The following is a 17,322-nucleotide window of genomic DNA, read 5'->3' as shown; positions in this document are numbered from 1 at the left end:
CAGTTCAACTTGTCCTATTCATTTTAATGGCACTTCTGGCTACTTTGAAAAGAAGACGGGAATAGAGACCTAAGAGCTGTAAAATACCACAACATTTCTGGAGCAGAGCATGACTCCCATACCCTGAATGTATAACCTAATAAAAAGGCAACGACTGGATGGATGGGGCACAGCTACGATGCCCTCCATAGTCGAATAGCCTAATGACACTCACTGACCAGACCAACGCATGATGAACGGCCAAATCAGTCAGGGTACTGGGTGACTATTAGACCCTCTGAAATCGTGCCGCAGGATGAGACTCCACTTTCACGCAAAGGGAGAAAGGAAAACTGAGGTGGGGGGGGGGGGGGGGGTGGGGGAAAGAGAAGAAAATAATGAATCCATGAATTTCTGTAGTTTTTATTATAAAAGTAACTTCTACACGACAGTAGATCGCTTTATTTTTTTTTTAAACTGCTCAATTAAACTTGACAGTCAGTGATTACTTAGTCAAATATACCATGAAAACTATGTTAACTAAAGCACACAATTCACTGTTTAGTTCTGTGTGCAGCCAAAAAATTTAAATTAACACTTTTTCCCAGACTGCAATTTAATGTTAAGAGGCAAGACACTTATAGAATGTAATTTCAGAGAGTACATGCAGTGATCTGCAAATTATCCTGCTCCATTTAAGATAAATTAGAAAATTAGCAGCTCTTTCTAATGCATTTGAAAAAACGGTTGGTCGGCAATGTGTCTTGAATTTAATGCAATATACTGCGTGGATTCAACGTCTGTTTCCCTTTTACAACTTCACACATCTCCTGTACCCCTTCTTCAAAGTTTACACTCAAAAGAGGAACAGATGCAACCATTTTCTAGATCGGTTTAAACACTTCGCCATAAATATATCAAGAGATTTTTTTCACACAGGGCCCAGAAGCTAAAGCTGAGCAACTCTTCATAGATTTAAACATGGTGTCTCTCCACAAGATCGTCATCACTTAAGTCTGAGTCGTCGTCATCTACTTCCCCCTCAATGACTGATCGTTTTCCTTTGCAACAGGAGACAATTAGCCCAATTAAGAAGACCTGCGGACATAAAACATTCCGATTAATGCAAAGCGTTAATTGGAAATTTAAAAAAGGTGACATTTCAAACAAGAACTGTTACCACAGTCACAATATTGACCGAGGTACAGAGAGCACAGTAGAATCCTAGGCCACAGAAAGGAACAGCTGAATGTTGGGCTCAAAGCACTGGGATAACAGTGTCAATGTCAAGCATTTCCAGACCAGGTCATTGTCATTATCATAGGCAGCCCCTCGAAATCGAGTAAGACTTGCTTCCACTCTAAAAGTGAGTTCTTAGGTGAATGAACAGTCCAATACGGGAATTACTGTCTCTGTCTGTCCCACCTATGACAGTCGTTGAAGGAAAGGGTGGGTGGGAAGACCAGGTACAGAATGGTCAGCTCCCTCTCCTCATCACAGCTTCACTCAAACCTCCAAACTACAGTACAACCTTCGACTACAGTAATGTGGCATTTCCATTTTCCAAAGCACCATCCTTTTTCCTTTGAGTGAGATTACCAGTTCAGTACCAAATTATGTGCAGTTTTATATCCATCATACGTAAAAGAAATAAAGTTATTCAAATAAAATCCCCTCATTCTGCGCACGTCATTTTGGAAGCCTGGCCCAAAGGTCATTGTTTGCTAATGAAACTCAGCACTGACTGGGCAACTCTTGCCTCACCGCCACTTTTGACCCTGCTACTAATGGAAGACATTGTGGCTGCAGCGTAGTGTGCTGTAGGCAGCAAATCTCAGGAGAACAGAAAGGGCCCCTCTGCTGCTCCTCGCTGGACACCAGATAGAAAGGAACTGTCACCATCTGTGTAGCATTTCTAGATACCTGTCTACAGTCTCCTCCAACCCCTCCCCCCCGAGATTTCTGCACTCCTCTAATTCTGCCCTCTTGCGCATCCCTGGTTATAATCGTTCAACCATTGGTGGCCGTGCCTTCTGTTGCCTAGGCCCCAAACTCTGGAACTCCCTGCATAAACCTCTCTGCCTTTCGTTCCTCCTTCAAGATGCTCCTGACTCTTTGACCAAGCTTTTGGGTACCTGCGCTAATTTCTACTTATTCGGCTCGGTGTCAATTTTTAGCTCATAATACTCCTGTGAAATGCCTTGGGACATTTCACCATGTTAAAGATGCGACATAAATACAAGTTGTTGTTAATATGGCAGATGCACTTGAATCCCCCGTCACTTCTGGCGGGTTATCTCGGGAGTGGTGGGGGGGGGGGGCAGTTGGAGCACCAGCGAGTCAGCTTCTGCTGCCTTCCCCACCTCATTCTACTGGAGTTACGTTGGCTTCTGAAAATCCAGGCTCCGTGTATTTCCCTCCAATGCAGGAGAAAGAATGTCGGGTATACTGGCAGGCCAGTGTACAGTAACGGCCCAAGATTTTCTTGTGGGTTTGAGACAGATCATTTCCAGAGATGAAAAACTGAGCAGTAGCCAAATTAAAATAACAAAACAATGTACTTACTGCAATGAATGCCCAGTTGCCAAAGTAGTACACAACATTGAAGAACCAGAACTTGTGAAGGAAGAGATATGTCCGTGTCACTGTGCACTGATCTAAAGTTCAGAGTAAAGACAACAATTAATGACCTGAAATCAAAAAGCATGCTCGACAATTGAGAGAGTCAGGTCACAGCAGTAACTGGATTCCTCTTGGCCCCAATGCTCTTCCCCCTTTTCCTGATCAATGCTGAGCACCCTTGAGTACCATGCACGTGTGACTATTCAAGCCTAAATGGCAGCTGATTACATTGCAGCAGCAGCATCACAGCCAAGTTCAAAGCTATTCTAACCCGACGAGTCATTGGACAGCGATTGGGGCCAGGAACCTGAATGGATTTCCTCCTCCACTGCACGGGGCCCAAGTGTCAGCTAATAACTCAGTTTATTCAAGCAGGCTGGAGATTGAACCTGGACCTTCCTGGTCTGTATATCTCAGCTACTCACTGTCGTAACCAGCTGAACCAGTGGAGGAGATCTACATCTCTGATTTTAGTTAAATGGCATTCTTGTTCACTTTGTATTGCGACTTTCATCAGTTTTTTTCCCTACAGTTAAATAATACACATGAATCTCTTAAACAATGGAATATTTTGCGTGGTTAAAGGAAAAGTCTGTTGCAGACATGACTCATTTATCTATCGCAAGTTAAATGACAGCTGTTTCAGAAATGCAGCACTGAATAATGTTGCATAAGTATAGTGCTGAAGAAATACAGCAACTATGCACAGGGTAAGTTTGTCTCCTAAACTCACAACAACTCTCTATCAGTAAGTAACATTTAGCATTGTTGTTGCCAAATTAAGTTTATCTAAGGGTTAAGTCATGGCAGGACAGTTCGGACACGAGTTATGCTCCTCCTGTACTATGTGGGCTTCCGGTATCCCTGATGACTACGTGTCCGGGAAGTGTATCCGCCTCCAGCTCCTGGCGACCGCACTGGAGCTGCGGGTGGATGAACTCTGGAGCATCCACGATGCTTAGAAAGACGTGAATAGCACGGTTAGTGAGTTGGTCTCACCGCAGGTAAAGGGATCACAGCCAAATAGTAAATGGGTGACCAGCAGGAAGAGCAGTGCAAGGAAGGTAGTACAGGGGTCCCCTGCGGTCATCCCCCTGCAAAACAGATACACCGCTTTGGGTACTGTTGAGGGGGATGACTCATCAGAGGAGAGCAGCAGCAGCCAAGTTCATGGCACCGTGGGTCGCGTTGCTTCACAGGAGGGCAGGAAAAAGAGTGGGAGAGCGATAGTGATAGAGGATTCGATTGTAAGGGGAATAGATAGGCGTTTCTGCGGCCGCAACAGAGACTCCAGGATGGTATGTTGCTTCCCTAGTGCAAGGGTCAAGGATGTCTCGGAGCGAATGCAGGACATTCTGGAAAGGGAGGGTGAACAGCCAGTTGTCGCGGTGCATATAGGTACCAATGATATAGGTAAAAAATGGGATGAGGTTCTACGAGACGAATTTAGGGAGCTAGGAGCTAAATTAAAAAGTAGGACCTCAAAGGTAGTAATCTCAGGATTGCTACCAGTGCCACGTGCTAGTCAGAGTAGGAATTGCAGGATAGCTCAGATGAATACGTGGCTTGAGGAGTGGTGCAAGAGGGAGGGGTCCAAATTCCTGGGGCATTGGAACTGGTTCTGGGAGAGGTGGGACCAGTACAAACTGGACGGTCTGCACCTGGGCAGGACCGGAACCAATGTCCTAGGGGGAGTGTTTGCTAGTGCTGTTGGGGAGGAGTTAAACTAATATGGCAGGAGGATGGGAACCTATGCAGGGAGACAGAAGGAAATAAAATGGAGGCAGAAGCAAAAGATAGAAAGGAGAATGGTAAAAGTGGAGGGCAGAGAAACCCAAGGTAAAAAACAAAAAGGGCCACATTACAGAAAAATTCTAAAGGGGCAAAGTGTGTTAAAAAGACAAGTCTGAAGGCTCTGTGCCTCAATGCGAGGAGTATTTGGAATAAGGTGGACGAATTAACTGCGCAGATAGCAGTTAACGGGTATGATGCAATTGGCATCACGGAGACATGGCTCCAGGGTGACTAAGGCTGGGAACTCAACATCCAGGGGTATTCGACATTTAGGAAGGATAGGCAGAGAGGAAAAGGAGGCGGGGTGGCGTTGCTGGTTAAAGAGGAAATTAATGCAATAGCAAGGAGAGACATTAGCCTGGATGATGTGGAATCGGTATGGTGGAGCTGCGGAATTCTGAAGGGCAGAAAACGTTAGTGGGAGCTGTGTACAGACCACCAAACAGTAGTAGTGAGGTTGGGGACAGCATCAAACAAGAAATAAGGGATGTGTGCAATAAAGGAATAGCAATTATCATGGGCGACTTTAATCTACATATTGATTGGGCTAACCAAACTGGTAAGCAATGCGGTGGGGAAGGATTTCCTGGAGTGTATTAGGGATGGTTTTCTAGACCAATATGTCGAGGAACCAACTAGAGAACTGGCCATCCTAGACTGGATGATGTGTAATGAGAAGGGACTAATTATTAATCTTGTTGTGCAAGGCCCCTTGGGGAAGAGTGAGCATAATATGGTAGAATTCTTTATTAAGATGGAGAGTGACACAGTTAATTCGGATACTAGGGTCCTGAACTTAAGGAAAGGTAACTTTGACGGTATGAGGCATGAATTGGCTAGAATAGACTGGCAAAGTATACTTAAAGGGTTGACGGTGGATAAGCAATGGCAAATATTTAAAGATCACACTTGATCTTTAAATATTTGCCATTGATAAAGATCACACTAAAGATCAAACTTCAGCACTTGTACATCCCTGTCTGGAGTAAAAATAAAACGGGGAAGGTGACTCAACCATGGTTAACAAGGGAAATTAAGGATAGTGTTAAAGCCAAGGAAGAGGCATATAAATTGGCTAGAAAAAGCAACAAACCTGAGGACTGGGAGAAATTTAGAATTCAACAGAGGAGGACTAAGGGTTTAATTAAGAGGGGGAAAATAGAGTACGAGAGGAAGTTTGCAGGGAACATAAAAACTGACTGCAAAAGCTTCTATAAATATGTGAAGAGAAAAAGTTTAGTGAAGACAAACGTAGGTCCCTTACAGTCGGATTCAGGTGAATTTATAATGGGGAACAAAGAAATGGCAGACCAATTGAACAAATACTTCGGTTCTGTCTTCACGAAGGAAGACACAAGTAACCTTCCGAATGTACTAGGGGACAGTGGGTCTAGTGAGAAGGAGGAACTGAAGGATATCCTAATTTTGTTACGGTAATTGATGGGATTGAAAGCTGATAAATCCCCAGGGCCTGATAGTCTGCATCTTAGAGTGCTTAAGGAAGTGGCCCTAGAAATAGTAGATGCATTAGGTGATCATTTTCCAACAGTCTATTGACTCGGGATCAGTTCCTATGGACTGGAGGGTAGCTAATGTAACACCACTTTTTAAAAAAGGAGGGAGAGAGTAATTATAGACCGGTTAGCCTGACATCAGTGGTGGGGAAAATGTTGGAATCAATCATTAAGGATGAAATAGCAGCGCATTTGGAAAGCAGTGACAGCATTGGACCAAGTCAGCATGGATTTATGAAAGGGAAATCATGCTCGACGAATCTTCTGGAATTTTTTGGGGATGTAACTAGTAGGGTGGACAAGGGAGAACCAGTGGATGTGGTGTATTTGGACTTTCAAAAGGCTTTTAACAAGGTCCCGCTCAAGAGATTGGTGTGCAAAATCAAAGCGCGTGGTATTGGGGGTAATGTACTGATGTGGATAGAGAACTGGTTGGCAGACAGGAAGCAGAGAGTCGGCATAAACGGGTCCTTTTCGCAATGGGAGCCAGTGATTAGTGGAGTGCCACAGGGCTCAGTGCTGGGACCCCAGCTATTTACAATATACATTAACGATTTGGATGAAGGAATTGAGTGTAATATCTCCAAGTGTGCGGATGACACTAAACTGGGTGGTGGTGTGAGCTGTGAGGAGGACGCTAAGAGGCTGCAGGGTGACTTGGACAGGTTAGGTGAGTGGGCAAATGCATGGCAGATGCAGTATAATGTGGATAAATGTGAGGTTATCCATTTTGGGGGCAAAAACACGAAGGCAGAATATTATCTGAATGGCAGATTAGGAAAAGGGGAGGTGCAACGAGACCTGGGTGTCATGGTTCATCAGTCACTGAAAGTGGGAATGCAGGTACAGCAGGCGGTGAAGGCGGCAAATGGTACGTTGGCCTTCATAGCTAGGGGATTTGAGTATAGGAGCAGGGAGGTCTTACTGCGTTGTACATGGCCTTAGTGAGGCCTCACCTGGAATATTGTGTTCCGTTTTGGTCTCCTAATCTGAGGAAGGACATTCTTGCTATTGAGGGAGTGCAGCGAAGGTTCACCAGACTGATTCCAGGGATGGCTGGACTGTCATATGAGGAGAGACTGGATCAACTGGGCCTTTATTCACTGGAGTGTAGAAGGATGAGAGGGGATCTCATAGAAACGCATAAGATTCTGACGGGACTGGACATGTTAGATGCGGGAAGAATGTTCCCGATGTTGGGGAAGTCCAGAACCAGGGGACGCAGTCTTAGGATAAGGGGTAGGCAATTTAGGACTGAGATGAGGAGAAACTTCTTCACTCAGAGAGTTGTTAACCTATGGAATTCCCTGCCGCAGAGAGTTGTTGATGCCAATTCATTGGATATTTACAAGACGAGTTAGATATGGCTTTATGCTAAGGGGATCAAGGGGTATGGAGAGAAAGCAGGAAAGGGGAATGATCAGCCATGATCTTACTGAATGGCGGTGCAGGCTCGAAGGGCCGAATGGCCAACTCCTGCATCTATTTTCTATGTTTCTATATGAAATGTAGTATACAGCTTTATTTCAATGTGGCTAGCTACATCAGTTTGAAATCGGCTAAAACAAAACAGACATCAATGAATTAAAACGTAATGGAAATAATATGTCAAGGGTCACCATCAACATTCCCTTTAGGCTTCGAGGTCCCGTGCAGCCAGTTAGCCGGCTTTTAAATAGAAAAACCGCACAGGCGTAGTATTTTGAATGGTCTGCACATCCCATTAAAGGGTCACGCAGGCCAAAAAATAAAATTAGAGGGAACTAGTCACCATATTATACATTTTGCATGTTTTCCTGGCCAGCTTCCCATCTTCCATTCTCTAAACTTCAGCTGAACTGACCACCCCTGTTCTTGCTGACATAAATTGGCACCCCGTTCCCCAATACCTCCAAATTCTCACGTTTAAAACACTTTATGGCCTTGCACCTCTTTATCCCTGTTACCTCATCTCACCCTACAACCCTCCCAACCCAAATTCTCCATTCTTCTGACTCTGGCCTCTTGTGCACCAACCTCCCTAGCCCACGATTGGTGACCATGCCTTCAGCCACCTAAGCCCCACTCTGGAATTCCTTGCCTAAAGCCGATCCACCTCTCTCTCCTCCTTTTAACCCCTTCCTTAAACCCCACATTTTTGACCAAGCTCTTGGTCACCCCTCCTAATATTACCTTTTCCACTCATTTTGTTACAGATATGGAACAGGACGCCGGGCTTGTGAATTAGTTAATTGAGGAAATGGCACATAGATGATGAATAGGATGGGGCCAAGGACGGAGTCCTGTAATGCACTGGGAGTGGCTGTGTGGCCATGGGAGGATAAACAGGACTTTGCCAACAGTAAATTCAACACAAGTAGCTCCTAAAAGAACAAACATTATTTACAAATAGGACAGAAAATAAATGGGAGGTCATTTTTGATGAAATGCCGTTACCAGTATTAGGGAGGGAGGACTTTAGTATCGTGCCTTACTATGCCAGTGACTCATCTCAGTGTTAAAATCCAATAGGATTATTTCTGTTGTGACAGGAGATATTTTTTTTGGTAATTGCATGTTAAAAACCAGTATTTTACCAGTTACTGTGTAAGCATATATATTTTGCCAGCACCATGTACACAGAATTAATACTTTTGGAATGATTAAATTAAAAGCTGGATTAACAAAAATATTGTATCAATGACTCCATTTTTGTATATATATAGATAATTTAAGATTTCCATCTGAGACCGATCCAAAGGCTGCCTGGTGTTTTTTCATTTAGGTTGTGGAGGATGTCAATTAGCTTCATTTTCAAAGTCTAGAATAAAGTATCTGAGGAAATCACACTTGGCATACTCACAAACACACTGCACACTTTGCACTTTCAAAAAACTACTTCACAAAAAAAAATCACATCCCTGGAGAGAAAGCGCAGTGGCCTTCAGATGCCATAACTGTTTTCCATTTTTCCTTCCTGTTCGCACCCCAACATTTTAGTGACTGTACACAGCTCCTTCCCTCCCTCTTAAAACTCCTCATCCTACACCAATCCTCTTTTACTATATCCTCAGCCAAATGTTCTGCCTTCTTCACATTTTCGAATTAGGAATATTTTCCTTGATATATTGGGGCCACTATGCATGTGCAATCTCTCAATGATACCACATGCAGGATTCTTTTGAACCATTCTGAATTACCCCTTTGTTTTATTTCCCCCGCCCCCTCAGTTATTGGCACTTTTGGTGACATGATCACACTATTTTGGCTTGGCAGGAGATGAGGTGACTGTTGTGTATCTGTAAAGCATGCACTCCCATGTTCCACCAGCAGGGAGCTCATCTCCTGAAGTCCCAAGGGATCCCAGCATCACTTGGGAGCACTGTATATAAGCCGGCCCCTCAGGCCTGTTCCTCACTCTGGAGTGTCTTATTAAAGACTGAGGTCACTTGTTACTTTAACCTCCCTGTGTGCAGTCTCATCTGTGTTAGGAACACAATAACTAGCGACGAGAATACGAATCCAACGCAAAGATGCAGCAAATGGTGGGCATCCTGGAGAAGTTCTCGGAGGGTGAGGACTGAGAAGCCTATGTCGAATGGCTAGACCAGTACTTTGTAGCCAACGAGCTAGACGAAGAAGGAAGCGCTGAAAAAAGGAGAGCGGTCCTCCTCACAGTCTGCGGGGCACTGACCTACAGTCTCATGAAGAATCTTTTGGTTCCGGTGAAACTCACAGATAAGTCGTATGAGGAGCTGTGTTCACTGGTTCGGGAGCATCTTAACCCGAGGGCGAGCGTGCTGATGGCGAGGTATCGGTTCTACACGTGCCAGCGATCTGAAGGTCAGGAAGTGGTGAGCTACATCGCCGAGCTAAGGCGACAAACAGGACAATGTCAGTTTGATGGCTACCTGGAGCAAATGCTCAGACTTTTTTTGTACTGGACATTAGCCACAAGATCATCCTACGAAAACTTTTGACTGTAGAGACACCGACCCTCAGTAAGGCCATTGCGATAGCACCAGTGATAACACCAAAAAAATCTCTCAGCACACAAGTGCTAGCAATGTTCATAAATAAACTGAAACTGTGTTTGCAAGCAGAAATGTGCAGGGCAGAACCCACGAGTCTGCAACTGCGAGCAGGTCTCAGGTGACCCAGATGACTCAGAGTCCACAACAAAGGATGAATGCAAGGCAATTCACACCTTGTTGGCGTTTTGGAGGCTTCCATTCAGCCTATTCATGCCGCTTCAAAGGGTATGTTTGCAAGAACTGTGGAACAATGGGGCACCTCCAACAAGCTTGCAAACGAGCTGCAAGCTCTGCAAAATCTGCTAACCACTACGTGGCAGAGGAAGATCGGTCCATGGTGGATCAAAACAATTTTGAGCCTCAGAGAGAGGAGGTAGATGCTGAACCTCACGGGGTGCACACATTTTGGATGAAATGTCCATCTATAATGCTAAACGTAAAATTGAATGGCTTACCTGTAGCCGTGGAACTGGAACTGGCGCTAGCCAATGCATCATGAGTAAAAAGATGTTTGAGAGACTGTGGTGCAACAGGGCATTCAGACCAGCCCTGAGCCCCATCCACACCAAACTGAGAACGTACACCAAAGAGCTGATCACTGTCCTGGGCAGCGCCATGGTCAAGGTCACCTACGAGGGCACGGTGCACGAACTGCCACTCTGGATTGTCCCTGGTGATGGCCCCACACTGCTTGGAAGGAGCTGGCTGGGCAAAATCCGCTGGAACTGGGATGACATCCGAGTGCTATCACATGTCGATGAGGCCTCATGTACCCAGGTTCTTAACAAATTTCCTTCCCTTTTTGAGCCAGGCATTGGAAACTTTTCCGGGGCGAAGGTGCGGATCTACTTGGTCCCAGAGGCACGACCCATTCACCACAAGGCCCGAGCGGTACTTCACATGATGAGGGAGAGAGTGGAAATTGAGCTGGACAGGCTGCAATGCAAGGGCATCATCTCCCCAGTGTAATTCAGCAAGTGGGCCAGCCCGATTGTTCCAGTACTCAAAAGTGACGGCACGCCCAGGATTTGCGGCGATTATAAAGTAACTATTAATCGTTTCTCGCTACAGGACCAAAACCCGCTACCTAAAGCAGACGACCTATTTGCGACGCTGGCAGGAGACAAGACGTTCACCAAGCTTGACCTGACTTCGGCCGACATGACGCAGGAGCTGGAGGAGTCTTCGAAGGGCCTCACCTGCATCAACACGCACAAGGGACTATTCATCTACAACAGATGGCCGTTTGGAATTCTGTCGGCTGCAGCGATCTTCCAGAGAAACATGGAGAGCTTACTCAAGTCGGTACCACACATGGTGGTCTTTCTGGATGACATATTGGTCACGGGTCGGGACACGGCCGTGCACCTACAAAACCTGGAGGAGGTCCTCCAGCGACTGGATCGCGTAAGGCTGCGGCTGAAGAGGTCGAAATGCATCTTCACGGCAACAGAAATGGAGTTTTTGGGGAGAAAGATCGCGGCGGACGGCATTTGGCCCACAGACCCAAGACAGAGGCTATCAGGAACGCGCCCAGGCCACAGAACGTCACGGAGCTGCGGTCATTCCTGGGACTCAACTATTTTGGTAACTTCCTACCGAGGTTAAGCACCCTTTTAGAGCCCCTACATGTGTTATTGCGCAAAGGTGAGAACTGGGTATGGGGAAAAAAACCAAGTAATTGCTTTTGAGAAAGCCAGATACATTTTATGCTCCAATAAGCTGCTTGTATTGTATGACCCGTGTAAAAGACTTGTGCTAGCATGTGACACGTCGTCGTACGGAGTCGGGTGTGAATTACAACAAGCTAATGTTGCAGGGAAGTTGCAACCTGTCACCTATGCTTCTAGTAAGCTTGTCTAAGGCCGAGAGGGCCTACAGCATGATTGAGAAAGAGGCATTAGCGTGTGTGTTTGGGGTAAAGAAAATGCATCAGTACCTGTTTGGCCTCATATTTGAGCTGGAAACCGATCACAAGCCCCTCACATCCCTGTTCGCTGAAAACAAGGGGATAAATACTAATGCCTTAGCCTGCATACAAAGGTGGGCACTCGCGCTATCAGTGTATAAACTATACCATCCGCCACAGGCCAGGCACCGAGAACTGTGCGGATGCTCTCAGTCGGCTACCATTGCCCACCACGGGGGTGGAAATGGCGCAGCCTGCAAACTTATTGATGGTGGCGCAGCCCGCAGACTTGTTGATGGTCATGCAAGCATTTGAAAATGATAAATCACCTGTCACGGCCCGTCAGATTAGGACTTGGACCAGCCAATATCCTCTGCTGTCTCTAGTAAAAAAACTGGGTACTGCATGGGAGCTGGGCCAGCAGCCCCGTTGAAATGCAAGAGCCAATCAAGCCGTTCCAGCGGCGAAAGGACGAGCTAAAGAAGGGAATAGGGCGTTTGTAGTCAAACTAGACAACGGACAAATTTGCAGAATGCACCTGGACCAAACGAGGCTGCGGCTCACAGACTGCCCTGAATAACCCACAGCAGACACCACCTTTTTCGAGCCCACAATACACACCCAAAGGATTAACGACACCACGCCGGACCAGGAAATCGAACCCATCACGCCCAACAGTCCAGCAAGGCCAGGCTCACCTAGCAGCCCTGCAGGGCCAACAACACGCCAGCCCAGCAAGGGCACAGCCAACACACCAGAACAGACATTTGTACCGAGGCGGTCCACCAGGGAAAGAAAGGCTCCCGACTGCCTCACCTTGTAAATAGCATTCACTTTGACTTTGAGGGGGGAGTGATGCTGTGCATTTGTAAAACATGCACTCCCATGTTCCGCCACCAGGGAGCTCATCCCCTGAAGTCCCAAGGGATCCCAGCATCACTTGGGAGCACTGTATATAAGCCGGCCCCTAAGGCCTGTTCCTCACTCTGGAGTGTCTTATTAAAGACTGAGACAGTGAGGTCACTGTTACTTTAACCTCCCTGTGTGCAGCCTCATCTGAGTTAGGAACACAATAGTGACAATCAGATCACAGTCAAAAAAAAACAAACGGAACTGGCAGAAGAAAATAAAATGATAGAGAAGGAAAATGAGTGATAGAAGGAAAAAATAATTTGGAAAAGAAAGTCAAAGATTTAAAAGGAAAGAAAGAAAAAGACAATGAGTGGAAAAAATAAAAAATACATTTCTATAAATACAGAACTGCAGGGTATCAGCAAAGAAAGGAACAAGAGTATTAAGGCTCAGTGAGAGTGGTGAGCAGTAGACTGAGATGACATATATATTGCTGCACTTAAACTGTCACTTTTGTGTCTCTGCTAAAATAGCTTCAGCATGAAAGTGCCAGTATAACTCCAGAGTCATGTTCCAAACTGACTCCTTCAAGGTGTCCATCTCACACCAGTTTCACTTAGCACTGGGCAGAGTACGGCTCCTATCATGACTTTCAGTTTCTTCTTCCTCATTGGCAAGACCCCAGGAACCACTTAGGGTAGTGTTGTCAGTGTCAGTCAGAGCCACAGTGCAGTAAGTGGCACTGCCTCAGAGTGAGGCCCATTGCAAAAACCACAAATGGCGGTGCTGGTCTGAGACTACCCATGGGGTACTGAAGTTGCATGTTCAGCCATGAACTCATTGAATAGCGGTGCAGGCTTGAAGGGCCGAATGACCTACTCCTGCACCTATTTTCTATGTTTCTATGGTCAACACAACAGGAGATTTCCTGCGATGAAAACAAGTGTTATTTCCCAGTAATTACCGGAGGATTCAGTTCTGGTCACCTTGCAGGTATGAAGTCACAATGTCATCATCATAGGCAATCCCTCGAATCGAGGATGACTTGCTTCCACGTCAAAAACTTCACAGGTGTTTCAATGAAGGACCTAAAATTCCAGGTCCCGAACTAAATCTTGAAGGGTAGAAGATGCCTTTGCGTAGATTTTTTTTTAATGTGTGGTGGCCGTTGCACACCAGCCACCACACGGGCTTGACAGAGCTAGGTCTTGGTCCAATAGCAAGGATTAACCAAGCTGACCAGCTCTGCTGCATGGACCTAGTGCGTACACATATCGCAGTGTGGGCTGGCCCGTGCTGCCCCTGGGCCCTCGCCTCCTCTGGGCCCCAAACTCACGCCTCTCCTGGGCCCCGATCACGTCCCTCTACAATCTCTCCCCGCTCCTTCGCCCTGACTGCGCCGCTCCTGCTGTGTCTGCCCACGCTCCAATCACTGACCTGGATCTTGGTGATGTCCCTTTTCACTGCCATTGCTCTCCTGCTCCAGCACGTGCTGCTCCCAGCAGGCTGAACGGCCCCCGGCCTGCGAGCACTATCAAGCAGGCCAGGGATCGGAAGGAGGAGCGTGGCGGCATGCCACTTCAGGGAGTCACAATGTAATGTTTCACTGGTGAGCACTGGTGCATGGACACTGACCAGAATGCATGCTGAAAAAAAAATTTTATTCTCTTGCCTTCATACACACACACGGAAACACAAATGGGAACTTAGTCACAAGTCAGCTAATCACACTTGTTATGTTTGATAACTGAAACCTGAAACTCGCAGGGCAATGCGTGCTTCGAATGTTCAAATTTGTATCCATTATTCAGACAATAGCATCAAACTTTTTTAAAATGGGACTTTTAAACGTAATTTTTAAAGAGTTTGCACTGCACAAATTATTAAAGAAAAGTCAATACATTTTAAATTTTAAATAGTAGATTTCCTGCGATGAAATTCTCCATTTATCTCCCATCTTTAATAGTCAAAATTGGAAAATGTATTGCAAATATTCTGCTTCACATCTCGGTTGTAAAACTGGAACTGCAGCCTCCTAAGTAGTTGCTATGGAAGTGTGATAGAGAAATGCATTCAAAAGATTGAAAACAGGCATCAAGTTTTACACACACAAAGATACATTTCTTCCTAAACACTATATATATCTATATAAAAAGAGGGAGAGGGGGAGACACACACACACTGGACAGACAGACACATACACAGATTTAAAAAAAAGAAAATCTTCGTTAGTATTATTTAATAGCTTAAGGCTATATTGGCCAATCCCAATCCCACAGCGTTATTGCAACAGAGTTTTTCTGAAATAGACTGATAGCAAACTTCTAAGCTACTTGCTGGCAGAGGTGAAGGTGCTCCCATCGGTATGCCTAATGCACAGAACAAAAAACCTCTCTCTTAACTGGTCTGAAAAGCTATCCCACTTATTTACAAGACTCAAGAAGCCTACAAAAAAAGAAAGAAAAAAAATAAAAACGCTGCCTCTAGATTATCACGGACATTCAGGAAGTAAGAATGGCACTCCTTCTAACCTTTCCAGGTCACATTTCATTTGGCAACATCCCGATTGTTGTAACGCAGGGCAACCTCTGACTCACCTTGAGCATTGCCATGGGGGACCTGCCAAACATACACACGGATCACACGCAAACATGTAGCCCTGCCAGAGGTAGAAGTAGAATTTCAAGCAAGAGTAATACATTATAAGTGGGATTTTATTTTAATTAACTGGCTTAGCACCAAAGTGGAGATAGTAGCATCCTGCATTAGAACTTGGCAAGACTAATGGCTTTGCAGATATCAATATGAGCGGCAGCCATCGATACAAGAACCATTATGAGAAATAAAGATTCATTTAAAAAAGTTTTATTCACAACTTACAGCTACCGTGCTGATGCTCACCAATATTATCGAGTGAGTCCCTTCTGGATTATTCATTTAAATAAGAGACAGCCACTTTGAAATATTATTGCATTACATTTGATAATACACTTGTTTAAAATAGCATACGTTACATGAATATATTTTTTAGAAACATGCATGATTTCAAAGTGACCAGCAAAGTAATTTAATCAAGTGGTTATAATGAAGGGATGGACTTTAGATATTAGTAATTAGAGCTGTATATCATGCTATACAGGAACTACTTACATTTAATCAGCTGTTATAACTGATATTTTATTTGCTACTTGAGTAGCTGTCAGAACCTATTTTAATATCCTTTATTAATGATCAGTCATTTACCCCTGGGCTCATACACTTTGCTTTCAGCTAGATGATTCATGCTTGCATGCCCCTGCTGTCATGGCATGAAATTTTCAATGTATGCCATATATTTTAGATTGATTTACTTATCAGAACATTTCTTATTGGGTGCTCTATGTTGCTTGAATAATCTGTACATACAAAGTAGCTAACAAAGGTAAAGGGCAATTAGACCTATGGGAATACGCTTCAAAAAAGGTAACATTCATTCAGTCATACAGATCTGACATTATTTTCTGCTCACTACTCTTGCTTTGGAAGGGGTGGAGAATGGAAAAGATCTTCATAGTATATAGTTGCAGAAAGATAGGAATTGCAAAACGAAAAAAGACCAAGATCCATCTAGTTTGCCTTTTACTGTCCAGGTAGTATCATTATACAATTATAATGGAGTTGTTGACTAATCACAGCAACCAATCTCTATCATATTCATATGATGTGGGCATCGCTGGCAAGGCGGGAGGTTTCCTTACCCATGCGTGACCTGAAGCCATGAGATTTCTTGGGGTCCGGAGTCAATGTTAAGGACTCCCAGGGCCATTCCCTCCCGACTGTATACCACTGTGCTGCCACACCTGGTGGGTCTGCCCTACCGGTGGGATTGTACATACCCAGGGATGGTGATGGAGGAGTCTGGGACATTGGCTGATAGGCACGATTCTGTGAGTATGACTATGTCAGGCTGTTACTTAACTAATCTCTCCCAATTTTGGCATAAATCGCAAGATGTTGGTGAGGAGGACTTTACAGGGTCGACTGGGCTGTATCTGCAGCTGGTGCCAAGGTCGATGCTGGGTGGTCCGTCCGGTTTAATTCTTCTTATTGTTTCTCGTAGCCGTTTGTTACAACTGAGTGGCTTGCTAGGCCATTTCAGAGGACAGTTAAGAATCAATCACATTGCTGTGGGTCTGGAGTCACAAATAGGCCAGACCGGGTAAGGACTGAAGATTTCCTTCCCTAAAGGACATTAGTGAACCAGTTGGGTTTTTACGACAATCCGATAGTTTCATGGTCACCATCACTGATACTAGCTTTTTATTCCAGACGTATTTAATTAATTGAATTTAAATTCCCCCAGCTGCCGTGGTGGGACTTGAACTCACGTCTGCCGGATCATTAGTCCAGGCCTCTGGATTACTAGTCCAGTAACATTACCACTATGCTACCTTCTATAGCAGACCCAGACATAAGGGGAAGGAAATCCCCCCTGTGGTGGAGAGCTTTGGGAACCATAGGTCCAAAGTCACCTGCTGCTCCCAAGCGTGCTACACTTACCACATGTCAGGTCTCAAATTACTCATATATGGTATTCCAAAATGTTATTTTCTGACAAAAATCGATCTAATTTGCATTTGAATGAATCAATACTAATGGC

At 45.0% G+C, this 17,322-nt stretch overlaps 1 protein-coding gene across 1 annotated transcript in view; it reads right to left on the bottom strand.

Moving 5' to 3' along the window:
* Nucleotides 1-386: 386 nt before the first annotated feature.
* Nucleotides 387-17,322, bottom strand: part of lmbrd1 (LMBR1 domain containing 1) — a 263,585-nt gene continuing 246,649 nt past the window's right edge. The window contains exons 15-16 of the mRNA XM_070884860.1: nucleotides 2,545-2,636; nucleotides 387-1,077 (exon numbers count right to left, since the gene is read on the bottom strand). Of these exons, the coding sequence (XP_070740961.1) occupies nucleotides 955-1,077; nucleotides 2,545-2,636 (215 nt within the window). The 3' untranslated portion in view covers nucleotides 387-954. The remainder of the gene's footprint in view (nucleotides 1,078-2,544; nucleotides 2,637-17,322) is intronic.

Source organism: Pristiophorus japonicus, chromosome 7 (genome assembly GCF_044704955.1).
Source record: "Pristiophorus japonicus isolate sPriJap1 chromosome 7, sPriJap1.hap1, whole genome shotgun sequence".
NCBI lineage: Eukaryota > Metazoa > Chordata > Chondrichthyes > Pristiophoridae > Pristiophorus > Pristiophorus japonicus.
This window is presented reverse-complemented; position numbering and strand designations above follow the sequence as displayed.